We start from the raw sequence: 26,996 nt of genomic DNA, 5'->3' as shown, positions 1-26,996 counted from the left end.
GCAAACCCTTCAACCATACAAGTATCGAATCGGAAGCATCCCAGTTGACGGGTCGCACAAGTCAGTAGCCAATGAGCATGTGGCATCGGCCCGAGTATGTAGGGGATTGTGGAGTCCATCCTAGAGGTAATTGAAACCGCGAATTTTTCCGGTCTCTACTTATGAGCACTGCTGGCGCCGACACCACGCCGGGACCCTGTGGAGCCGTGGTCGCGGTGTCCCAACAGGTGCCCCGGGTGTCGCAAGGTGTGTCGGCGCGCCCCGCCGAGCGGCCGTGACCGATCTGGAGCAAGGCCCTTCTGGCGCGGTGACTCGAACTCACGAGTAGACGAGGAAACCTCTCGTCGCTTGCCCGGCCGAAGTCTTCACAGAATATTTACAGTTAATTTTAAAAACCCTTTATGACGTGACAACGTCTAATAAATCGATGAACGCCGGCTGCACGCAAGAAAAAGTGTCCCGTAACTCACATAGTCCCGTTACGCTGTGTCCCGTTACGCTCATTGTACGCTTGCGCCCCATCCATCTCTCTTCCAACTCGATTGGAACAACCATCGATTTGACTTTTTCGAGGCGCATTAAACTTGAAACACTCCCATTCGTTTCCTACTTTTCCTATCATCGTCCTATCCTTAAGAGAATAACACAGATTGGAACAAGTTAAATAGCAATCATGTATAAAAGTTATAGTTAAAATAATCTCTTCGTTGAAGTAATAAACATATTTGAATTAATGAGTGCAAATAAAAGTAAATTTATAAATTAAATTGTAGATTTCATTTCACTCCTTCTTTGTATCCGTAAAAAATAGTGATAATTAAATAAAAATGATTCAATTTTATTTATAAAAGTATGAAATCTTTAAATCAATTTTTTGATATGACGTTGTTACGTTAAACTATCGTCCGTAAACCGACTTTACAAACAACCAATTTTTTAAAATTATAAACACGTGTTTCCACTTATACATATTACGCTCCGAAACTAGGAATAGTTAAAAAAAAAAAGGGTTTTGTCTGTAAAGTCGGTTTACGGACGATAATTTCACGTGATAACGTCATAAGAAAACATTGATGAAAAATTGCATCCTTTTTTACTTTTCAAATATTATTTACAGTTTTTTTTTTGCAAAATTTAATTTAAAAAATTTGTTTAAATATGATCACGAACAATTAGTTAAAAAGCCCGCCTTAACCTGTTTGATATTATAGAAGATTTTCTTCGCACGGTGGTTGGCCGGTTCTTGCAAGCTCGGCTCAGGTGGAACGTGGCAATGAGACATGCTTTTTCGTCCGTGCATCCGGCGTTCATCGATTTATAAGACGTTATCACGTCAAAAATGCTCCCAAATTAGTGAAATTGATTGAAACCGCTCGAATTGAATCAGTGAAGTCCCAACAATATTTTAACTGACTTAGTCTCCCTCAATCAATTGTTATTTTTCGCAACCTGCTCAGGCAGTTTAACACTTACCCGTCACACCATTTCCCTTCCAAGAGGTTATTTCTTCTGTGTCTGAGTCGTGTATGTAGGTTGACCTGAACTGTGGATGTAAAATGTAAGGGAGTCGGTGAGCCGGTGAATGAAATATTTGCAATGTTAATAATTGAAGTAAAAACGAGAAGGGTCCCCCAACCCCCTTTACCATTGAGATAGTTTTTTTGTTGCGTTATAATGAAATTTAACACTAATTACTTGCTGATGCGTTGTTATCATTATTGTTTGATAATACGTACCCACTTAATGATAGCCAATATTACAATTATTCCTAGGAAACGTAGAACAAGGAGGGAGATAATAGAAGTGCATTTCTAACAATGAGAATTGAAACCATGATTTGCGTGACATGTGACGCTATCAGTTGCGTAAACCCGTAGCTGCATACAAATAAAAATAAACTCCAGTGGTAGGTTTAGATCCACAGTGTTAGTTTATAATGATAACTCAACTACTTGATGACTAACGGTTTAGTAGATGACAATGGCCGTGCAAAAAATTACTTAATACTGGTTTGTAGTAACAAAGTCTGTTCGATGTCAAAGAGATGTAATATTTCTGGTATGCCACACCGCAAAATATGTGAATTAATTTTTTTTCACTGGTTTGCTGGCCTAATAATAGCTGATGCATTACTTCTCACAATCAGTATAGCTATCTGCTACTATCTAGCAGGTGGGTCCAAAACTACTTAAAAAACCAATTATCAGTCTCGGTAATTAAGAGTTTCTGCCCCATGACAGTGAGTTCCTTCAGTGGTATTAGAAAAACTTCTGGTATTAGCCATTGTTCAGCTACGGCTTGTTTTGCCAAACAATTGCTAACCGAAGTTAACTTAGAGGTCATCTAGAGACCTGCAAAATTCGCGGGTTCAATGCCCTTCAGGATAGACTCCAATATCCTCTACACACTCGGGAAAATGCCACCTGTACATTGGCCGCTGACTTGTGAGTCGTCTCGACTGGGTGGCCTGTGATTCGACACTTCTATCAGTGAGGGTCTTTAATTGGACCTCAGTCCTCCAGATTAACAGCGAACCAATGACACAAGCAGCACTGAGGTATAATTATTTGAATTTTAGCATAACACGAAATTAATTCGCGAATTTTTTAGGTCTCTAGGTATTAGACAAACTTCTGGTATTAGCCGTTGTTTTGCCAAACAATTGCTAACCGAAGTCAACTTAGAGGTCAATATGCAAGGGAAGATAAGTGACTACGAGTCGAAGCAGTGACGAGGTGGGATCGTGATGAGGAAACATCACTCATAATTAGAGACCGGAAACATGCGCGGATTCCTTTCGCGATAGGCTAGAATCCAAAAAACGTTTGCCTTTTTACCGCATCAGTGATTGGGCAACAGTTTATCTGAATGATACTCGGCCAATGAAAAACCTTTAACAAAACAAGTATCGAATCACTAGCGTCCCAGTTAACAGGTATCACGAGTCAGTAGCCAATGAGCAGATGTCATTTCCCCGCATGCATAGAGGATCATGGAGTGTATCCTACAGGTCATTGAAATCGCGAATTTTTCCGGTCTCTACTCATAATACGTCTGGAAAACATACTGACACACACTAACGTCCGTCTTGTTTACCATTGTCTTGTTTACCATTGTCTTGTTCACCATTTGCATGAACTCTGCTTTACTACGCCATAACCCGAACTAAACTTATGGGAAACAACTGACTTGACTACTCAATCATCGTGGCCTCAACTGTCTGTATTCATAGTTCATCATCGCTATATATTTTGGCTAGTGGCTGTTGCTATATGAACTTTTTTCAATCTACTATCAGCGTCCCAGCTAGTCACTACTCACAGACGCATAAAACAGTAGTTAATGGACATGAATAGAGATACGTATTTTGTGATTCGAATGTCAGGTATTTGACCGATTTTTGAGAGGTTTTTTGGAATTCCAGAATCAAAATTCAATAACTGCTCGCAAAGAAGCCCCACAGACACTTTATTAAATGCAGATTATTATATTAACCATGTTATTACATGACCGTAGAGAAGTGGAAATGATTTGTAGTTTGCGACATACTATTTGAGCAGTTGTTTATTTTATAACAATTTCTCTGAAAAATTGTTTTCCACTCTAAAGTTATAATATAATTATTTATCTACTTTCATTCCATGGTTCACATTGCATATACAAATAAGAGTGTCATACAATGAAAAATCTTATAGGACGTGTATTTAAAATTTATAACAATCATAAAAATATTAGTACCACGTCAATTTGATTGTTTAAAAATTTGGTTGTTTTCGGTAATTTTTTTTGTGGAAACGTGCATTAACATTGTCGAGGCACTGTAGCATTACTGGTTTTGGAATATTTTTTTTACTGTTAAACAATTGAGCATGTTATCTCTTGTTTCTGCTCTAGGTCTAACTTACTAAAATTTTCCCAAAAATTCTTCTCTGTTTTGCGTGATTCTCACACCGAATAATTACCAAATTTAAAAAATAGTTCTATTATAGTGTTGTTCTCGACTAGGAGCTAAAACAAGTTTCGTGGTCTTTTCCGCCTATAAAAGCCATTTCAGTGATAAAAGTGCGACCATCCGTACGGAAAATGATCTCATTTTATCTCATGCTGAACTTGAGACTGTTGATGGCAAATTAAATTGTGAAATCTTAATTTTTACTGATAACAAAATATCTCTGTGCGTTATAGTGTCACGGTAATTTTTTTTATTTATCTAATGATTCATTTGATTTGATTCTAATTTCATATATTTTCTTTCATATATTTTTTTTTCTTCAAAAAAATAATGTATACATCCAATAGTTAGTTTCATAATGGGATCTTGTAATGAATTTGTTTCCTGGTTATATATATATATGTATATATATATATATATATATATATGTATGTATGTGTGTGTGTGTGTGTGTGTGTTGGTGTGTGTGTGTGTGTGTGTGTGTTGGTGTGTGTGTGTGTGAAGTTACATCGCTGCAGTTTTCTTGCGAGTTGAAAATCGGAGAAGTGACTTCGCGTTTAAAAAGTTATTAAATTTCTGATGTAATAATTATAACATCAACATTTTTGATCGCTTTAAATATATTGGGGCAACTTATTGTCTGACATTGTAACTCCTGAAGTAGCTGATCCAATAGCTGGAGAGTATGTACGACGTACCGGTGATAGGAGAAGTGTCGTAAAACTTATGTTTATATATGCATATGTTTATATGCGTGAGAGTTGTGGTTTTTGCATAAGAGCCTTCTGACTATCGTGGGAGGACATCCAAACAGACTAAGTCTTAGAGTTTCCATGTCATTATCAAAGATAATAATCTTTTGCGTGTACAATGTGTGCATTAATGCCTACCTTAACTAGAGATTTATGTGAAGTTTTTTTGTACTGCAAATTATTTCCATAATTATGTCCTGAACAAAACTTACGTAATGAATGCCATCCTAAGAAATGTATAGTGTTTTATATTTGATTTTTTTGTACATGTAGATTTCTAAAATGACTTTAAAGTTGTTTTTTGTTACTGTAATTAAACTTAAATAAAAAGAATTATTTTGTTGTACTTATATGTATTTCTCTAACCGAAGAAATCATTTAATATCTCAATTGATAGAAAAAAATGAGCAAATCTTTTATTGTAACACCTAACCTCGCTAACGAACAACTTCATTTGGGACTAATAAATCATTTTATTAGCAGACAGAAATTTTAAACTATTTAATGAAACAGCTCGAATTAATACGAAAAAGACTCGAAAAAAAATTACTAAAGCTCGGCATTGAACCTGAACTTCAACAAAAAATTGTATTAAGATACTACCCATCTTTTTAAAATTCACTAAACCGTGAACTTTGATTCGCACCATCCGCCATAGATGGCAGCACCGTGTTTACACATTTCCGTTCCATGCGATTTCCGTTCCATTCAGAAACTACTCCCACCAACTGCCGTATACCGAGAGGAAAGATGTACACAACTAATATTGATTCATCAACCGATTTGTCAACCTACTTTAACAAAAAAAATTGGTTGTCTGTAAAGTTGGTTTACGGACGATAGTTTAACGTGACAACGTTATAACAAAACATTGAATAAATTATTGAATACTTTTATGAGTAAAATTCAATCACTTTTATTGAATTATCATTATTATGTATGAATACAAAGAAGGAGTGAAATGAAATCAACAATTTAATTGATAAATTTACTTTTATTTGCACTCATTAATTCAAATATGTTTATTACTTTAACGAAGAGATTGTTTTAACTATAACTTTTATAGGGTAATTCCAGGAGAGAGCCCCAAATTTTGAAAAAAATATATTGAATTAAATTTTACATACACAATGTTACATAGACTACATTTTGTGCTTTATCAGAAAAAAAACATATAGTTATAGTAATTACAAGATGTCTCGAAATAAGTGAATGTTTTCTGGGGCTTGTTTTTTTCAGCATAACACTTCCTACAGGAGAGATGCCGCACCAATGAGGATAGATGCCGCACTTTATTTTTTTTGTTGTAAGTTAAGTTTTCTCTTTTCTTCTCTTCTGCATTCATTACATAATGTATTGTACAAAGTACACGTCTCATGAAGCTACTTTGTACACATGCTGCACTGAATCCAGTCCACCTTGGAAGTAGTTTTGTAATAGTTCTCCCAACATTCACAACAAATATTATCAATGTCATTACCCGTTTGAGTAGCAGAAACACTTTCATTTTTCTTGTTAAATTCTTTACGAGATGTTTTCTTTCCCTTCAATCCTTTAGCTGAAGTCACAGGTTGGGTTATCTCGAGTGATGCTGGCATGAGTTTGTTTTTCTTTTTCTCTTTCAATCTTTCTAAATTTTCTCGTGTGGTAAGAATTTGTGCACATTGTTTGAATCTTCTTTTCTGAAGAGGAGGTAGTTGTGGGAGTGGACTTATATAATGGAGATGCTTTGTTGGAGTTTATTTAGATGTGGTTGGTGTAGGATCTGTTTTACTTTGATTTGTACTCTGGAATGAGATTTCAATTGGAACTGTAGATGACTCCTGTGACTGAATACCCTTATTTTGGTACCTACATATGAGCATTAGTAGGCCTATGTCCCACAAGTACTTCAAAATTCTCAGGAGAAGCATGACTACATCCCGTTTTCACATAAGCCGAAGATGCATCAGAAATTGAATAGAAATGGTCAGGAATCGCATCAGGATTAAAAGGAAAGATCCCAGTCGCCTCAAATCCTGAAACAGCATTACCAACACTGGCCGCTTTTCTCCATGCATTACCAATGAGCTGCCCAGCTTGGTATCTGGTTATATTCCGGCTTGGGTGCTCTCGCATCCACATGCTAGCCTCTTTGATGTACATTCCTTTCAAAGGCCCAAAAAACGAACGATCTAGTGGTTGGAGTGCTTGAGTTGTATGGCTGGGCAAACAAATGATAACAACATCTTCCTTTTCAGCGATTTCCAAAAGATCTAGAGCACTTACGTGAGAAGCATGTCCATCGAGAATGAGCACTGTTTTTCCTGTTGGTTTTCTTGGTACAAAATGTTCTACAAACCACTGATGAAATAATTCAGCACTTATGTAGGAGGATTTTGGATTCATGTACACATCTGAACCAGCAGGTAGCCCATCACAGAACCCCTGTTTTTTGTTTACACCTTTCATTATAAGGACAGGTGGTAAGTACCTTCCTTCTGCATTAAAACATCCTATCAAAGTGATGTTTTCTCCCCTTTCTTTAGGTGTCAATGTGTGGACATTTCTGGAACCTTTACTTGCTAACACTTTCCCTGGTTTGTTAATGAGAGGGAATCCCGATTCGTCAACGTTAACAATGTGCCCTGGTTTGTCCATCAGATTATACTCCTCTAACACTGACTGTAGTATTCTGAAAAAATGGCATGTCTCGTCACGATTCATCCCTACACCTCTTGCAATAGAAAGACCTTCGGCTTGTCTTATTGTTAGTTCCGGATTTCTCTTGAGAAATGAGTTCAACCAAGCATATCCTGCCATTTGAGATTCCCTAGAAAATGTATGTTTAATGTTAAATTTTTCGGCGAACATGTAGGCTAAAACACGGACGGTTTGTCTGTCAGGAGCAAATCCAACTTTGCAAAGATTTTGGATGTGACGAACAAGTCTTTTCTCATTTTCTGTACCCAATGTACCGTCTGGTCCAATACCTTTCTTTGTGCAGTCGTTCCTCTCAATCCTCCGAGATATGGTCCGGGCTGGAATGCCATAATAACGCTCTGCATCTCTCTTGCCTATGTCCCCTGCCTTCACTCTGGAAATGGCTTCTTTCAAAGTTTCATCTGACCAACTTGCTCGTTCTGACTTCCTTCGGTAGCAATTAGGCATTTTCCTGAAACAAATACAAAATATTTATTAGGATATAAGTTATATCCTTATCTGAAATAAAATTACATACATAAGTGATAATGTAATTTGGTCTATTTTATTTTATAGCATATAAAATTCGTTTATTTTGTTCTACTTATTATGACATAACATTTGTATCTTGTATGAAGATTTTTTAATTACAAAACCAAAAAATTATACAGTTTTCAAATTTATTAAACCACGGCAAATATATATATATATAAACACATTAAATAAATCATTCTGTAGCTATTCGTGAGTAAATAGACTTAAGAAATATACTTTTGACACTGCGGCATCTCTCCTTTATTTTTGCGTGGCATCTTTTCAACTGTTCAAGGAGAGATGCCGCACTCACGAACTGCAGTAAGGAAACGGTTTTTTTGCCATACTTGTACATCACAAGATTCACAACACAATATAGAAGTTAATAAAACCATATTAAGAAATAAACTTATAAACACAAGTAGTAACAAAGCTTTTCACATACCTTCATTGAAGTTTTTCGAGTCAAAACCCCTTGCTTTACATAAAAAAATCGACTGTTACAAGCGTAATGTAGCAGCTATCCCGGAGTACTAACATGGCGTCGCTTCGTGGATACAAAACGCTTAGTTCTGCTCGACGCGTGCTGCGATCTGTGTGGAAGTGTAGTAACTACGACGGGTGCGGCATCTTCCCTGCCGCGGCATCTCTCCTGGATTTACCCTACATGTTTGCTATTTAACTTCTTCCAATCTGTGTTATTCTGTTAAGGATAGGACGATGACAAGGAAAAGTAGGAAACGAATGGGAGTGTTTCAAGTTTAATGTGCCTCGAAAAAGTCAAATCGATGATTGTTCCAATCGAGTGGAAGAGAGATAGATGCGGCGCAAGCGTACAATGAGTGTAACGGGACACAGCGTAACGGGACAATGTGTGTTACGGGGACACTTTTTCGTGTGTGCAGCCGGCGTTCATCGATTTACTAGAAGTTGTCACGTCAAAAAAATGCAGTGGTTACGTTATGCCACGATGAAGCTTCGTTACGTATCGCCGTACGCTTACGTAACTGCGGCCGAGATGAGCCACGTTGTTCCACGAAGCCGTGACTGGCGATGCCAGCGGCCTTGGCCCGTAACAGACAAGCCCCGTTCACTTTTCGGAGCACGCCGGTGCCCGGGAGGACAGCTGCACACTGGGCAGAAATCGTCACGGTCCGCACGCCTGCCAGACGGCGTTGTACGCGGGACAGAGATTGTCACATTCTCTGAGAGTGTGTTGAAAAGTTCGCGGGTTCATTTCGTGTTTTGCTAAAATTCAAATAATTATACCTTAGTGCTGCTTCTGTCATTGGTTCACTGGTAACCTGGAGGACTGAGCGCCAATTAGAGACCCCCTCACTCATAGAATTGTCGAATCACAGACCACCCAGTCGAGACGACTCACAAGTCAGTAGTCAATGAACAGTTTGCATTTGCCCGAGTGTTTAGAGGATCATGGAGTCTATCCTGAAGGTCATTGTACCCGCGAATGTTTCCGGTCTCTAGTTATTAGAGAATCAAATAATGTGTTTTGGCAAATTAAACACGCACTTTTAAATTTTTTTCACCGTAAATTTCCGAATAATACTGGTTACAAATTGTCCAGGGGTCTTCGTGAATTTACGGATATCTTCGCAAATATACGGGTACTTCAGTTACTAATTTTGAACATGAATCAACAATGTTCATGATAAATGAAGGAAACATTCAAAAGGATTTTAAGGCTACACCAAGAAATTTCTTTTAAACCACGTGTATATTTACCTTGAATACAATTGAAGCAGAAACTCGGTAGTCGGAATTAATCGTAGTTTCTACGAACAACCAGTTATTTTAAAATATTATCTTTGAAATATTTGTGCAATGAGAGTGCATTACTTGATGTAAGCTTTTGGACATACGCCATTGCTAGAGACCTGAAAATTTCGAGGATTCATTTCGTGATAGTCTAGAATCCAAAAACGTTTGCCTATTTACTGCATAAGTGATTGGGCCACAGATTATCTGAATGATACTCGGCCAATGAAAAACCTTTTTTTAACAAAAGAAGTATTGAATCACTAGCGTCCCAGTTAACAAGCGACACGAGTCAGTAGCCAATGAGCAGATTTAATTTTCCCGCATGCATAGAGGATAACGGAGTATATCCTACAGGTCATTGAAATCGCGAATATTCCCGGTCTCTAGCCATTGCTAAGCACATGTATCTCTGTAGACGAAAACTACAAAACACACAAAAGACAAAAACACATTATTGAGGGGGGGGGGGGGGTTCGTTCTGTTAGTACATTTTCTTTGTTTTTCTTTGTTTGTTGACCATATTCCTGTTATGAAATATTATGTGGTGTTAATATCCTGTTGACAACAGCAATTGTTTTGCTTAATTTTTGTTTTTGTATTTTGTGTTTTTTGTAGTTTTCTTCTACAGACATACATGTGCTTCAGCAATGGCGTATGGCCCAAAGCTTACATCAAGTCAGTTATTTTAAATTACGAAGTACACTTTGTTTGTTTAAAGTGAATTCTTGTCCCTAAACTCACTGTAATTTCTATCTGTGCATTTACAAGATATTTAAGATGTTGCTCATTACTTGATCATATTATTTAGTAGCTTGGGGATTCTAACAGGGGGCGAAAGAACCGTCGAAATATTGGCTTGGGTTTAACCGTTTTGCTAAGAAGATTAGTGAGTAACTTTAACTGCCATTCTCTTCAGAACAAGTAGACATGCTCGAGGGGCGAGAGTTTGAGTAAAGTTATTTTGGGCATAGAACTACTTAAATAAGCATCTGTTTGGTGCCTGCATATCCCGAATAGATGGCGCACCGTGTTATGAATTTCGTATTTCGTTTAGAGATTTTGGCGTGTTCCAAACGGCAGAATTGTTTGAAGAAACAGTAGCACGCATATTTTTTTTCTTTATAGCATTAGTATTTTAACAGCGAGTAAAATTTATTGTTAATTATTAGCAAATTTTTTTCTCTATCTCTTTACCCATTACGATATACTTAATTTCATATTTCGTTCAGAGTTTTGGCGTGTTACAAATGGCAGAATTGTTTGAAGAAGCAGTAGCATGCGCAGTTTTTCTTTACGGCGTTAGTATTTGAACAGTGAGTAATATTTAGTGTTTATTATTAGCAAATTTTATTCTCCATCTCTTTACCCCTAACGGTACAATTAATTTCATATTTATTCCAGAGTTTTTGGCGTGCTCCAAATGGCAGAACTGTTTGAAGAAACAGTAACACGCACAGTTTTTCTTTATGACGTTAATATTTGAACAGCGAGTAATATTTATTTTTAATTATTAGCAAATTTTCTTCTCTATATCTTTACCTCTTACGCTACACTTAATTTCATATTTCGTTCACAGTTTTGGCGTGGCAGAATTTTTTGAAGAAACAGTAGCACACACAGTTTTTCTTTATTGCGTTAGTATTGTTAATTATTAGCTAATTTTCTTATTTATCTCGTAACCCCTTACGATACACTTCCGCATCGAGGTTTGGTTTTGTACTGAGTTACACGGCTCTTTTATTTCAAGGCTTTTCTTTTTTTGTAGAGTTTCCCTCACCTTCACCACATTCTCGCAACAGAATTGCCAAAGACGTTTTTACGTCTGTTACATGTACTGAGTTTATTTCACGCCTTTATTGTTAGAGACCGGAAAAATTCGCGAGTTCAAGGACCTCCAGGATGGACTCCAATATCCTCTACACACTCGGGCAAATGCCAACTGTTCATTGGCCGCTGACTTGTGAGTCGTCTCGACTGGGTGGCCTGTGATTCGACACTTCTATCAGTGAGGGTCTCTAATTGGCCCTCAGTCCTCCAGATTAACAGTGAACCAATGACGGAAGCAGCACTAAGGTATAGTTATTTGAATTTTAGCATAACAAGAAATGAACCCGTGAATTTTTCAGGTCTCTAATAATTAGAGACCGGAAAAATTCGCGGATTCCTTTCGCGACAGGCTAGAATCCAAAAACGTTTGCCTTTTTACCGCATCAGTGATTGGGCAACAGTTTATAATGAATGACACTCGGCCAATGGAAAACCTTTAACAAAAAGAAGTATCGAATCACTAGCGTCCCAGTTAACAGGTATCACGAGTCAGTAGCCAATGAGCAGGTGTCATTTTCCCCGCGTGCATAGATGATCATGGAGTCTATCCTACAGGTCATTGAAATCGCGAATTTTTCCGGTCCCTAGTAATAATTGTATCGTTTGCCCCCCACCTTCCCCACCTGGCAGCAGAGTGCGCGAGGTCTGGCCCCCTGCAGCCGTGGGCGGAGGTTGGGCGTGGCCACTCGCCGCTGCAGCCTGGCAGGTGACACACATGTCGGCCGCCTTGTCGCAACTGCCACGGCCTTGGATCGGTTCCTCGGGCGCCCTGGAACCCCCGCCCCGGTCGGGCGCAGCCGAAACCGACCCGTGGCCCGACCAGCGCGGAGACCTCCCAGACACCGGCCTTCCCTCCCGCCGCATTGCACTACGGGAAGCCTTCTTTTCACAGACGAGAGAGCCACACCCGAAGTTCATGCTCGCTTCCCCCCCCCCCCCCCCCAACACGGTTCTATCTCATTGTATAAACCGGTGTGGCATTAGATTTTGCGGTCGATTAGGATAGGTTAGCTGCATTATAACTACTTTAAAACATTGTGGATGGTTGGTTATATCAGGTGAGTATAACTACATTAAAAAATACTGTAAAATAATTTCATGGTTGCTTAGCAAATAACTTTTTAATACAGGGCTAGGAAACCGTTTACATGATTTCACAGTATCTTCAATGTAGATATCGTAACCAAATCAACCGTCCACAATGTTTAAAAGTATTTATAATGTAGCTAACCTAACCTAATTGATAGAGACCTGCAAAATTCGCGGTTTCGATGGCCTTCAGGATAGACTGCACATACCCCTGTACACTCGGGAAAATAGCGCAAGTTCATTGGCTGCCGACTTGTAAGTCGTCTCAGCTGGTTTGTCTGTGATTCGATCCTTCTTTGGTTAAGGGTTTATAACTGGTTGAGATTCGTCCAGATGAACAGTAAGCCAATAGCAAAATTATCTAAGAGGTATATGTGTTTGAATTCTAGCCTATCACCGAATGAATCCGCGAATTTTGCAGGTCTGTACCGATCGTGCATCCTCGGTTTTTTTTGGTTCATTGTAACCCATGATAACTAATGGTCAATTAGGTTAGGTTAGCTACATTATAAATACTTTAAAACATTGTGGACGGATGATTTGGTTAGGATAGCTACATTAAAGAAACTCTGTAAACGGTTTCCTAGCCCTGGATAGCTACATATTAAGAAGTTATTTTCTAAGCAACCATAAAATGATTTTACAGTATTTTTAATGTAGCTACACTTACCTAATATAACCAACCATCCACAATGTTTAAAAGTATTTATAATGTAGCTAACCTATCCTAATCGACCGCAAAATATAATGCCACACCGGTTTATACAATGAGATAGAACGGAAAAAAAAGCGAGCATGAACTTCGGGTGTGGCTCTCTCGTCTGTGAAATGAAGGCTTCCCGTGCACTACACGCGCGGACAAGGCTGGCTGGCAGCCCGGCGGGAAACGAGAGAAAGTCGCCCCTTCAACCCCCGGTGCTGACATAAAGACCAAGCGTCCAAACCCCCCCGCATGGCAGACATTTCCACTCTGTCCAACTCTTCTTCCAGAACCATACCTCTGTTTCCCGTGACCAACCTGCTTTCAATTAATGCATGAACTTTTGCATCCCGCGTGTATTTAAGTTTTTTCCCTGTGTCTGTGCAGGTTTTACCTGGGCCCAACTTATCTAGTGTAGTCAGTGAGGGGAGTTAGTCATGGCGCCAATCGCAGCCATGGCTGGTCAGTCCCCTCCTATCACATTATTAGAGATCTTACCTATACCTTCAGTATAGACTCCAATATCCTCTACACACTCGGGCAAATGCCAACTGTTCATTGGCCGCTGACTTGTGAGTCGTCTCGACTGGATGGCCTGTGATTCGACACTTCTATCAGTGAGGGTCTCTAATTGGCCCTCAGTCCTCCAGATTAACAGTGAACCAATGGCACAATCAGCACTAAGGTATAATTATTTGAATTTTAGCATGACACGAAATGAATTCGAGAATATTTCAGGTCTCTACACATGATGCATGCTACCTCTCCTGCATGGGTTGAATCCAGCATGAGTTGTTCGTATAGGCTTCGGCCTGAGACGCACTTAGAGTCTCTCCCATTCCCGGAACCCTCCCCAACACACTTAGTTTTTAGTTAGGTTAGGAAAAATTCACATGGAGCACCGACACTTGGCTCGTGTCTTGTCGGCCATATTGGGCAGAGCCGTGGCCAGCATTCTGCGGAGGACCGCTCCAATTTAACTATTAAAACATTTTTATCAGTACGTTTTCTTTTTTAGTTGCATTTCAAAAGAAAACGCGGTCACGCTAAAAATCCCCGGGAACTGTAGACTTTTAGAAGTCCCAGCGTTTACACGTAGAAATTTTAGTACTGATTTTTGGTTGCGAAAAAAGAAAACTGAACATGGTATTTTTTTTTGTAAGTATATTTCAGGTTTGTATGAAATACATGCTTACAACTGACACGTGTCCAAATCGGCATTTAACGTAGACATATTGCAAACACAATTCCTGCAGCTTCTGTATTCGAGGCATGTTGGGATAGGCGTTCATTGCAGCCCTCCAGAAGCATTACGATAATCCTGCCAAACAAAGCTCTCTGTAACCTTATGTAGGGTAGTTGCTGTAATTTTCTTGTTCTGTCTACACTAGTTTTTTTTTTGACGTGACAAAGTCTAATAAATCTATGAACGCCGGCTGCACGCACGAAAGTGTCCCGTTACGCACATTGTCCCGTTACGCTGTGTCCCGTTACGCTCATTGTACGCTTGCGCTGCATCTATCTCTCTTCCACTCGATTGGAACAACCATCGATTTGACTTTTTCGAGGCACATTAAACTTGAAACATTCCCATTCGTTTTCTACTTTTCCTATCATCGTCCTATCCTTAACAGAATAACACAGATTGGAAGAAGTTAAATAGCAAACATGTATAAAAGTTATAGTTAAAATAATCTGTTCGTTAAAGTAATAAACATATTTGAATTAATGAGTGCAAAAAATTAAATTTATCAATCAAATTGTAGATTTAATTTCACTCCTTCTTTGTATCCATACAAAATAGTGATAATAATTGAATAAAAATGATTCAATTTTATTCATAAAAGAATGCAATCATTTCATCAATGTTTTGTTATGACGTTGTCACGTTAAACTATCGTCCGTAAACCGACTTTACAGGCAACCAACTTTTTTTAAATGTAAATCCTGGAAGGGAAGGGTCCGTACACCCCCCCCCCCCCCCCCCCATCAAACTGCCATCCTGGTTATGTCACGGGCCCGGGTGGGGATGGTCAGAACGTTTAAATCAGTTCCGTGTAGTGATTCTTCCCAAAATATTCGTTCGTTACGTTCTTTTGGTTGTGACCACCGACAGAGCGAGGTCTGGCACATCTCAAGTGTCATAACTCAACTCGTCTCCACCCGTTCGAGTATCCGTTACCTTTAGGCGGCTGACCTTACCGCCTGACTGGTTATTGTAATCTGATCGGCTTGGACAGCTGAAATTCCAGACGAATAGCTGTTACAGAAAAAAAATATATATATATGTGTGTGCTTGAACATATTTTGCAAACATCTCACAGAAATGTTAAACGAACGTAGACATTTAAATGAATAATAATTGCAGCGCGATTATTGTTTTATCGATAAACCATTTTCACGTTACCCCTCTTTTCTTTGATCAGTTGTAGATTGCTCTTTAAACACGTGAATTTTTCTATAGCTGATTGGGGAGGCATTTTTCGCGAATAAATCTGAACGCCTAATAAACTGCAACAAGGTATACCCACACCAGAGGTTTCTTCCTTGTGATTGGCGGCCGTCTGCGAGAGAAGTAGTTGCCTTTTTTTGACCGAGCCACTCAGGACTTGTTTGCTTCCGCACTGAATTACTGTGATTGGTTGTTGAAACAATCGTCATGCGCTTGAAAGAAACTCACCCAATCACGAAACACAGACGATGCTTATAACTAATCTCGGAATCTTTTCGCGAAATATGCATGGCCCTACTGATTACTCTTGACTCTCGAATACTTGAGTCATTGCATGAACGCAAACAAGACTGTCCGGTTCGCTTTCTCTCGTTCCCTCAAAGAGCCGATTCTTCACATAGATAACGAATCACATGCTTTTGTTCGCTGAAAGATCCGTTCGTTTTTGAACGAAATCGTTCACGAACGACACATCACATCGCGATGTGCGCTATATTCGCTGCGCCATGTGTTCACACGGTATAGTCTAGTTCGCGATGTCGGAGAGACGCATGCCGTGGTATTCCAGTGATGTTTCCGACGATGGTAACATTCTGCTGACTCTCACAGCACGTGAACGTGAAAAAGAAATAGGTTCATGAAGTCAATAATAAAAAAAATTTGCTGTCTGTAAAGTCAGTTTACGGACGATAGTTTAACGTGACGTCATAACAAAACATTGATGAAATGATTGCATACTTTTATGAATAAAATTGAATCATTTTTATTGAATTATCACTATTTTGTATGGATACAAAGGAGTGAAATTAAATCTACAATTTAATTGATAAATTTACTTTTATTTGCACTCAATAATTCAAATATGTTTATTACTTTAACGAACAGATCAATTTAACTATAACTTTTGTAATGTTTGCTATTTAACTTCTTCCAATATGTGTTATTCTGTTAAGGATAGGACGATGATAGGAAAATTATGAAACGAATGGAGTGTTTCAAGTTTAATTTACCTCGAAAAAGGCAAATCGATGGTTGTTCCAATCGAGTGGAAGAGAGATAGATGCGGCGCAAGCGTACAATTAGCGTAACTGGACAATGTGCGTAATGGGACAATGAGTCATCCTTTTTCGTGCGTGCAGCTGGCGTTCATCGATTTATTAGACGTTGTCACGTCAAAAAAAATAATTTAGAGAATTTCATCATTTGATTAAGCAGGTGCGTGAGGACAAAACTAAATTTATTAATTATTTCAGAATAAACTCAACTCAATTTGATAGAATTTTATTTCTCATCAAGAGCTAAATTGAGAAGAAAAATCTAAATTACAGGGAAAGCATTTCAGCAGAAGAACGATTGACTATTTGCTTGAGGTCAGTACACAATTAATTATTTCATCACGATATAATTCCTTAACGATTTATCGTCAACTTAATAAAAGGAAAATTAAGAACGGTGGGAATTCGTACCAATAGTAATTTTTTTTCTTAATAACCTCCTATGAACTAAAAAAACAGGCATTATTTCGCAAATTGCTTTCTATATTCTTCTATTAATTTATGCCATTACAATTTACTGTCGTTTGATTTTCCAAATTTATCTTTCTCAATACAGATAAAACACACAAAGATGTTTTCAAATCCCGTAACAAGGAGTCCATTCGACAGTTTTATCACAGTTGTAGTAATTTCCGAACATGAGTTGAATACTGAACGTCAATGACTTCACAAGGTAGACTTTTTGTAGCTTGTCAGTATTATTTCAGGCCTTCTCATGAGTTACGAGGCCAAATTATGAAGATTAATCGATAGATGATTATGGCCTAAAAATTTAAGGTTTCTGTATCTTCCTCATGCGCATATTTGTGATCAAAGTAGTTATGGCGTTATTGAACGTCACTGTAGTAAAATATATGCATATGTATATATTTACTTAGTACTGAATAATGATAATTTAAAAAAACTTGTGATAGGCTACTTTATAAGAAGAAAATAAAACGTAAATGTAAAAAAAATATCGCATGAAAGGTTCTGTGAAAGTCAAGGTCAATAAGAGCCCGAACTTCTGGAATGAGACCCGATGCGGCAGTTTTAGTTCGATCAAAGTAATTTAACTCACAATAAGTATTGCTAATATGTAGAGACCTTTGAAAAATTCGAGGATTCATTTCGTGATAGTCTAGAATCCAAAAACGTTTGCCTTTTTACTGCATCAGTGATTGGGCCACAGTTTATCTTAATGACACTCTGGCCAATGAAAAAACTTTAACAAAAGAAGTATCGAATCACTAGTGTACCAGTTAACAGGTATCACGAGTCAGAAAGCCAATGAGCAGATGTAATTTTTCCCGCGTGCGTAGAGGATCATGGAGTATTATCCTACAGGTCATTGAAATCGCGAATTTTTTCCGGTCTCTACTAATATGCACTCAGCACAGTCTTCCTGTCTATAGTGTTGAGTAGACGTTCCCAGCGCTCGGCTGCAAGGCTGCGAGTGAAGGCAGTCGCCGCCAGGGGCGCATGCGTCATTGCGGAGACCACAAGCACCGACCCTTCTTCCGGACGAACCTTCGTGTCCTGTATGTCCTCCCATTTCAGACCAAGATTTTATATTTACAGCAATTACTATAGACCTGTAAAGTTTCGCGATTTCAAATCCCTAAAGGATAGACTCCATGATCCTCTATGCACTCGTGCAAATTACATCTGCTGATCGGTTACCGACTCGTAACACCTGTTGACTGGAATGATCGTGATTCGCTAATTCTTCTGTTAAAGTTTTTTTCATTGGCCTAGAGTCCTTCGGATAAACTGTGGCCCAATCACTGAAGCAAAATGATGTCAAAAGTATTTGGACTCTATCCTATCGCGAAATGAATCCGCGAATTTTACAGGTCTCTAGTAATTACAGATAAACTTGCAGACTTTTTCAACAGTTCAACTTTCACGGAATGAACAATATATATACGGCGCATACTTTTTGCATAATTAGTTGCCAAAGTTACATTTTTTTTTAGTTTTTTGGGTTGTACAAATAATGAGAATTTAATTTATTGTAGAACTGAAACTTTTTAGGTCTAACCACAATTCCACTGGCTACTTCATGATATGGTTTGCATTTATATTACAAAAAATCATTTCATGTTTCATGGCTGTCAAAATTGTAACAAATTTGAGAATTTTGAAATGCCAGGTAAAATTAATTAATATTTTCTGAAAGAAATTCAAACTATTTCCTGAAGTAGCCAGCGGAATTGCAGTTAAACCTAAAAAAAGTTTCAGTTCTGCAATAAATTAAATTCTCCTTATTTGTACAACCCAAAATCGAAAAAAAAAAATGTTACTTTGGCAGCTAATTATGCAAAACTTATGCGCCGTATACATTTTTAATTTCGTGAACGTTGAACAATTGAAAAAGTCTGCAAGTTTATATCTGTAATTACTGTAAACATAAAATCTTGACCTGAAATGGGATGCACCCCCTTAAGATGTGAGAGTTAGTCATGACATCAACTAGAGCTCCAGTGAATGACCGATTCCAACCCCCCCCCCCCCCCCAAAAAAAAAGTGCATGACGCATGCTAACCTTTCTGCAAGGCTGGAACCCAGTATGATCAGACGTAAAGGCTTCGGCCTGAGCCGTACTGACCCAGACTCCAATATCCTCTACACACTCGGGCAAATGCCAACTGTTCATTGGCTGCTGACTTGCGAGTCGTCTCGACTGGGTGGGCCTGTGATTCGACACTTCTATGAGTGAGGGTCTCTAATTGGCCCTCAGTCCTCCAGATTAACAGTGAACCAATGGCACAAGCAGCTCTAAGGTATAATTATTTGAATTTTAGCATAACACGAAATGAACCCGCGAAAAATTCAGGTCTCTATTCATAGCACTGAAGACGTGTACATGGATGTAGTGTGTCGGTTAAGCACGTTATTAAATGTCTAAAGAAGAGGAAATATATTTTATGGCTAAACTGATTAAACAAACATGAAACACGAAAAAAAACCCTTCTAAATGTTTGTTGGATAAAGGATAGCTGTGAAAAAAAGACTTCTTGAATGCCATTCGACTTCTCAGAAGACTGCGAATCACACAGTTTAAAATACGTGACCGACAAATAATGCGATGAAACGGTCGGTGAGTCAAACGGTTGCGTCATAGATTTGTTTTATACACTACGTAAAAGTAATTTTGTTTTCTGATCCTGACGTCTACATTCATGACCCCCTCCCTGGTCGCTGTCAAGGTCGCGGATGTTCCCCCGTCATTGGCCCGGGATGATCCACAAGCTACAGGGCTGTTCATGGTCTTGAATCAGCCTCTACATAATAAGTAGAGACCTGTAAAATTCGCGGATTCATTTCGCGATAGGATAGAGTCTGAATACTTTTGACATTATTTTGCTTCAGTGATTGGGCCACAGTTTATCTGAAGGACTCCAGGCCAATGAAAAATCTTTAACAGAATAATTAGCGAATCACGATCATTCCAGTCAACAGTGTTACGATACGGTAACTAATAAGCAGATGTACTTTGCACGAGTGCAGAGAGGACATGGAGTCTATCCTTTAAGGATTTGAAATCGCGAATTTTACAGGTCTCTAGTAATATGTTCCTGTTGCCCGGACACGTGTGCACGTGGAGGCATCAAGCCACGTGTACGTGGAGAGCATCCGACCCGAAGTTGAAGTCTTCCTGTTCTGCAGTTGGTCAGAGAGACAAACAGTAGCTGCGTAGAGAGACTGGCGTTACACATGTGTTTAGTGGCTTGAAAGTTGAGTCCCTTGGAAGAATCGTAACAATGGCATTTTACCGTGGGTATTCTTATACTCGTACGAAGATGTTAGCAAACACGTCAGAAAGTAATCAACGTTAAACTCCTTTGTATAAAAATAATACTATTTCGATGGGAATTTTTTTTATAAAAATTCACATTTTTTTTAAAATACAATCTTAAAATACCTTTTTCCGAGAATGTTCGGAATAAAAATTGAAATTAGAAGCATATAAGTTTATTCGCAACATCATGAAAACACAAGAATTTGCTCTTCACCGAATTTAGATGGCTTGTACTAAAAGACTCATTCCCCGCTCAAAAAAATAATAAAATATTTTATCCGTCACTGTTGATGACAGTGACTGAAACGTCGACGGAAAAAAAAAGTTGGTGAAATCTTCACGTTTTTTTTTCACGCTTGTTGTTTCGCGCCTCTTGTGTCACGCCTGTTGTGTCGCGCCTGTTGTGTCCTGCCTGTTGTGTCACTCCTGCTGTGTCGCGCCTGTTGTGTCACGCCTCATGTGTCACTCCTGCTGTGTCGCGCCTGTTGTGTCACGCCTCATGTGTCACTCCTGCTGTGTCGCGCCTGTTGTGTCGCGCCTGTTGTGTCACTCCTGCTGTGTCGCGCCTGTTGTGTCACGCCTCATGTGTCACTCCTGCTGTGTCGCGCCTGTTGTGTCACGCCTCATGTGTCACTCCTGCTGTGTCGCGCTTGTTGTGTCACGCCTCATGTGTCACTCCTGCTGTGTCACGCCTGTTGTGTCGCTCCTGCTGTGTCGCTCCTGTTGTGTCCTGCCTCATGTGTCGCTCCTGTTGTGTCGCTCCTGTTGTGTCCTGCCTCATGTGTCGCTCCTGTTGTGTCCTGCCTCATGAGTCGTTCCTGTAGTGTCGAGGAGCAGACCTCGGGAGCTGGCTGCAGGGAGCCCGCTGAAGGACAGCTGTGTTGTAGCGCTCAGTCTGGAGGCTCACGCCCTCCTGGCCTTGGACCACTTGGAGACCCGGGCCAGCTGGCGACCACGCCCCGCCTGCGTCCGCCCGAGCTACCTGCACCCAGTGCTTCCAAGAACCTGCACCGGCCGCATGCTTTACACGCCTGCTAGCCTTTTAAACTCTTATCAAAATTAAATTCCCAAAATGAAACTAATTATCGCTAGAGACCGGAAAAATTCGCGGGTTCAATTACCTTCAAGATAGACTTCAATAACCTCTATACACTCGGGCAAATGCCACCTGTACATTGGCTGCTGGCTTGTGAGTCGTCTCGACTGGGTGGCCTGTGATTCGACACTTCTATCAGTGAGGGTCTCTAATTGGCCCTCAGTCCTCCAGATTAACAGTGAACCAATGACAGAAGCAGCACTAAGGTATAATTATTTGAATTTTAGCATAACACGAAATGAATTCGCGAATTTTTCAGGTCTCTACTTATCGGTAGGGGCAGGCATATTTCGCGAATAAAGCTGAACGCCTATTAGACTGCAACAAGGTATACGCGCACCAGCGGTTTCTTCCTTGTGATTGGCGGCCGTCTGCGAGAGAATTAGTTGCCTTATTTGGCTGAGCCACTCATGACGCGTTTTCTTCCGCGCTGAATTACCGTGATTGGTGTTTTGACAATCGTCATGCATCTGAAAGAAACTCACCCAATCACGAAACACAGATGATGCTACAGTGTTTTAACTTTCAGATAGTCTCGGAATCTTTTCGCGAAATATGCATGGCCCTACTTATCGGTAGGAACTGGAAAAATTCGAGGTTTCAATGACCTCTAGGATGGACTCCACAATCCCCTACATACTCGGGCCAATGACACATGCTCATTGGCTACTGACTTGTGAGACCCGTCAACTGGGCTGCTTCCGATTCGATACTTGTATGGTTGAAGGTTTTGCATTGGCTGTAAGTCCTTCAGATAAAACTGTGAGCCAATAACAGAAGTAATATGCAGGTACAGTTGTTTGGATTCTGGCAGAACGCGAAATGAATCCGCGAATTTTTCCGGTCTCTGCTTATCGGCCCCTCAGCGAATTATTAAATTATTTGCGTAAGCAGACCCCACTCGGGTATCTTGAGTAGTTTTCGAATCGCCTTGGTTTTTCCTGAAGCTCTGCGCACCGTGTGTGTGCCCGGGTGGGCAAGGGCCTTAAGCGACCCATAGACGAACGAGTCTTGCTCGCGAGGCAAGTTCTGCGAGCTGTACTCGTACGTGCATGGGCCGCTTGAAGGGGCCAATACACGCGCGATTCAGACTTGGATATTTTTGACCACACACGACACGAACATTCTACGTACTTTGCTGCTCGAAGATATCAGTATTCGAAATTTTTCTTCCCGAGCAAGTTGCAACTTCAGCAGTCGTCCTAGACGAAGGAGCTATGTTCACGAGGAGAAGAAAAAATGTAACACCGTGGAATAATATGTGGTTGCAACCAGTAGCGTAGCCTGATTTGTGTATGGGGGGGGGGGGGGTTAAGAAGCATGGTCCCCCCTATTAAAGCGGGGTGTGTGGGGGGGGGGGGGTGTCCTCCCCCGGAAAAATTTGGATTTTAAGGTGTAAAATAGTGCTATTTGAACAGTTTTCAGTACTTAACTTTAAATATTGTAATGGTAAAAATAGTATTATTTTTTTAATGAAATAATTGTTTGAGTGATGAAGTAAAAATTAATTAAAGATATTTTAATCAATCCAAGTGCCTTGTCCACTTCCACTCAAAATCATAAATCATGCTCGAAGCTCGACAATAAAAAAAAGAAATAAAAATGGCTGGGTTTCGGCAGAACTGGCCTATTCCTGGAAACAATTAGATTTAGCTTGAAGAATTACCCAGACACTACCTGCTTATAATTACCGCGCTGGTTAAATGCAATAGGTGTAAGATATTTGAAAGCTTGGGACCCGTCACGGCGTCACAACCTTATAGCTTCTGCTCGCGACAGGGGTAGAGGAAGGGAAGGAGAATAGGTAGGGCTCGCTTACTCTTCCCCTCCAGTGTAGTGGCCGGTGATAGCAGTAAGACACCCAGGCTTTTAGCTAACCTGCTTTCAGATAAGAAAAAAAATAATGACTAAAAGGGGGGGGGGGGGTTAGAAACCCTAACCCCCCACCCCTGGTTACGCTCCTGGTTGCAACAAAGAACAAGATGCACACAATTAAATTCAGTGATCTTTATCGGAGATGGCAATTCCTGATGGGCAGATGACATAAGAAAATGAAATACGTGCGCTTGAACATGAACCACACCACTGGCTATCTTACCACCAGAAGCAAAAGCTATTGATACCAGATGGGTATTTAAAACAACACAAGATGGTGTGAGGAAAGCGAGACTTATTTTTAAGGGTTTTCAGGACGTCTGATCACATAATATGCACGCGAGTAATTTGAATATCTTTTACGTAGAAATCTCTTGATACGTCTGGACGACTTTAAGGTGGCAATGATTTTAAAAAAAAAGGAGAATAAGTGTTGACCCTTTCATATACGGCTCATTCAAAAGGATTAAGTACTTATTCTGGCCTTGGTATTTGGTATCTTCTAAAAAGAAGACTTAGTGACTTGCTTATTTATAGAACTGCTGAGTCTAAGCTGAAACGAAAAAAAAAAGAGCAATTGGCATCTAGTCTTGAAAGGTTACAGGTAGGGACACCTGTATTTCGCGATTTCATTTCATGTCAAGGTATTTCACAAAACACTGTAACTTTTTCTAAGAGTCACGGCAAATTGTGAGGGTGCAGCAGTACGGTGACCACATTCTCATTGGCCCCGTCAAGAGCGGGACGACACCTCTCACCGACCTCAGCCAATAACCACAGGAGAAAAGCTACAGTATTTTGTCAAATACCTTGACACGAAATGTATTCGCGAAATACAGGTGTCACTATTTACAGGTATAGTGCATCTTCACAGGAAGGACTCCAGTTCATATATTATTTGTTTACATATGTATATCGTTATATTTGATGTAGAGAGAAGAGGAATTATGGTCCCGCCTTTCTAATTTCCGTTGTCCACGATGTTCCAAAATCAAAGCTCGTTGGATTACTTTCCAAAACATCTTTTATTTTTCCTTGTGTTTTCTAAGGCTCGGTCACATATACGCCATGTTGATATTTTTTCAGATTTTTTTTTGTCCCAAAGTTGGACCTAATGCGTCACATCATTGCATTCGTTGTTCATATTTTCAACTAATATTCACTCAGCGCAATATCATGGGTACAAAAATGGGCTGCAAGATTTCGTTACTATCATCACTTTTGGGAATAATATAATGTAATAAAAAGTAATGAAGAAAAATAAATACAAACGACGTGTGAGACCAAACCTTGGATAGATTCGATGCCAATTACGCTTTTTTTGCTCATTAAAAAAAAGGCTGGTGTTAATGTTCTCGCCACTGATGTGTAGATATCTATTCATTTGTGTGTTTCATGTTGACAATACAATTATAATACGAAACAAGAACACGAAATTTAACGTAGGATTCTTAAAAAATAAAAAATAAAAAAAAAACGCCGAGCGTAATAAATACACGCTAATTTTTGTTTTCAACTACAATTTATGGACGCGAACCACACGCAGTTTCCGCATCCGCCGCTAGAATTAAACATTTGATTAATAAACATAAATTTCACACATATATATAAATAATGAAACGACTCCGATGAAAGCGAGAATAACTGGGCCGAATACTAAACCGTGGTTTTGGACCTGATTTTCGACATGGAATTTTATTTAAATGCTGGCCATCTTGTGAAAAATTCACTGAAGAGTGGATGCTATGGTTTTTTTCCCTCGTGTATTTATGGACGTTGGTTCGTGCCGTCCGCCGCAGATGGCAGCGCTGTGGTCGTCACAGAGAACTCGAGAGGCGATGTGCCGGACAGAGAAGCCGGGGGAGATGCGAGGTGTGACGGCGGTGTGCGGTGTGGTTGCAGACAACCGGCTTCTGAGGAAGAGCCCTGCGGCCTACACGGACGGCGTGTACATGATGGCGGGCCAGAACAGACCCAGCCCTCGCAAGCTGAGCCAGCTGTTCATGAAGGGCCAGGACGGGCAGGGCTCGGCGCGCAACCTCACCGCCATGCTGGCCTTCTTCGGTGAGTGCCCGCCCTCCCCCCTCTCCCTTTCCGCTCCACCCCTCCTCCCTTCCTCCCCCACCACTCCCCTTTTCCTCCCACCTCTCCTCTTCCCCTCTCCCACCTCTTCTTCCCCTCTCACCTCTCCTCTTCCCCTCTCATCACTCCTCTTCCCCTCCATCCCCCTCCCCACCTCCCCCTCTCCCATTCCCCCACTCACCCCTTCTCCTCCCCCCTCTACATTCCCCTTCCCCTGTCATTCCCCCCTCCCCATCCCCTCTCACCTCCCCACTCCCCCTCCCCTCTCCCCTTCCCTCTTCCCCTCCCCCATCACCCCTCCCCGTTCCCCTTTCCCACCATGCCCCTCTCCCCTTCCATTCCCCCCCCCCGTATCCCTTACCAAACACCTTTCTACCCCTCCCTTACACACTTAGTTTTAACTTAGGTTAGGAAAACAAAAAAACAAAAACCCTCTCTCCTTCCCCTCCATTCATCTCCCCTTCCCCTCCATCCCCCTCTCCCGTTCACTTCCATCCCCCTCTCCACTACCCCTCTCCCCTCTCCGCCACTCCCCATCTCCCTCTCCCACCCCTCATCCCTCAACCCCCTTCCCCCTCCACTCCCTGTACGTGGCAATCAGATTCAACCCAGCGTCCAGCCGAGAACAGTGCACTCAGCTTCCGAATTAAATTTTTTTTTAAAAGTGTTGTGGTTTTCAAAAGTTCTTAAATCCCCACTCTGTACCATGATTTAAAAATATTATTGTTGTTACTCAATCGTAAAAAAATAACCTTACAAATACATTAAAACATGCTATACTTTCAAGAGGGGAAACTATTTTGAAGTCTTATGCGGCAGAAAATATTTAATCGGGTGAATCTGACTAGTCATACTGTAAAAAAATTACCTTTCTATCTCAGCCAGTTTATAGCATGATTAGTTAAAGTTACCGAATTAAAATGGTTTGTATTTAAGTCGTGCAAATAATTTATTTCCCTCCAATAACATAGAATGTTTTATTTTATTTTGAATTGTTATCATTGAAATGCTAGGTACAACTGCGTAGGGGAAAAAAAACTTTTAGTGACAGTATATAATAATTTGGTGCTGGGTGGGGATTTGATCTCTTTGAAATAAATGCCTATAACTCTAAAACAAAGACATTTTTGACTTTTATTTATTTTGTTACAGAACCGTGATTAATTACCATGTCACTGTTCTCAGATAGACGTTGAGCTATGGGACATTATGTGTATGGTTGATTAAAACCATTATTTTATCGTAGAAACGTGTTGGTTGGCTATACAAAATTATTTTGTCAACTCAACTCATATATATATATATATATATATATATATATATGTGTGTGTGTGTGT

General features: G+C 40.0%; 1 protein-coding gene across 1 annotated transcript in view; it reads left to right on the top strand.

Annotated features, from left to right (window-relative positions):
- The window catches only part of LOC134538839 (dual oxidase), a 231,596-nt gene that overhangs the window by 119,926 nt on the left and 84,674 nt on the right, over positions 1–26,996 (top strand). Inside the window, exon 3 of the mRNA XM_063380380.1 lies at positions 25,480–25,641. Coding sequence (XP_063236450.1) covers positions 25,480–25,641 — 162 coding nt within the window. The remainder of the gene's footprint in view (positions 1–25,479; positions 25,642–26,996) is intronic.

This window comes from Bacillus rossius, chromosome 14 (genome assembly GCF_032445375.1).
Source record: "Bacillus rossius redtenbacheri isolate Brsri chromosome 14, Brsri_v3, whole genome shotgun sequence".
NCBI lineage: Eukaryota > Metazoa > Arthropoda > Insecta > Phasmatodea > Bacillidae > Bacillus > Bacillus rossius.
The sequence above is the reverse complement of the archived record's forward strand: the minus strand, read 5'-3'. Positions and strand labels throughout refer to the sequence as shown.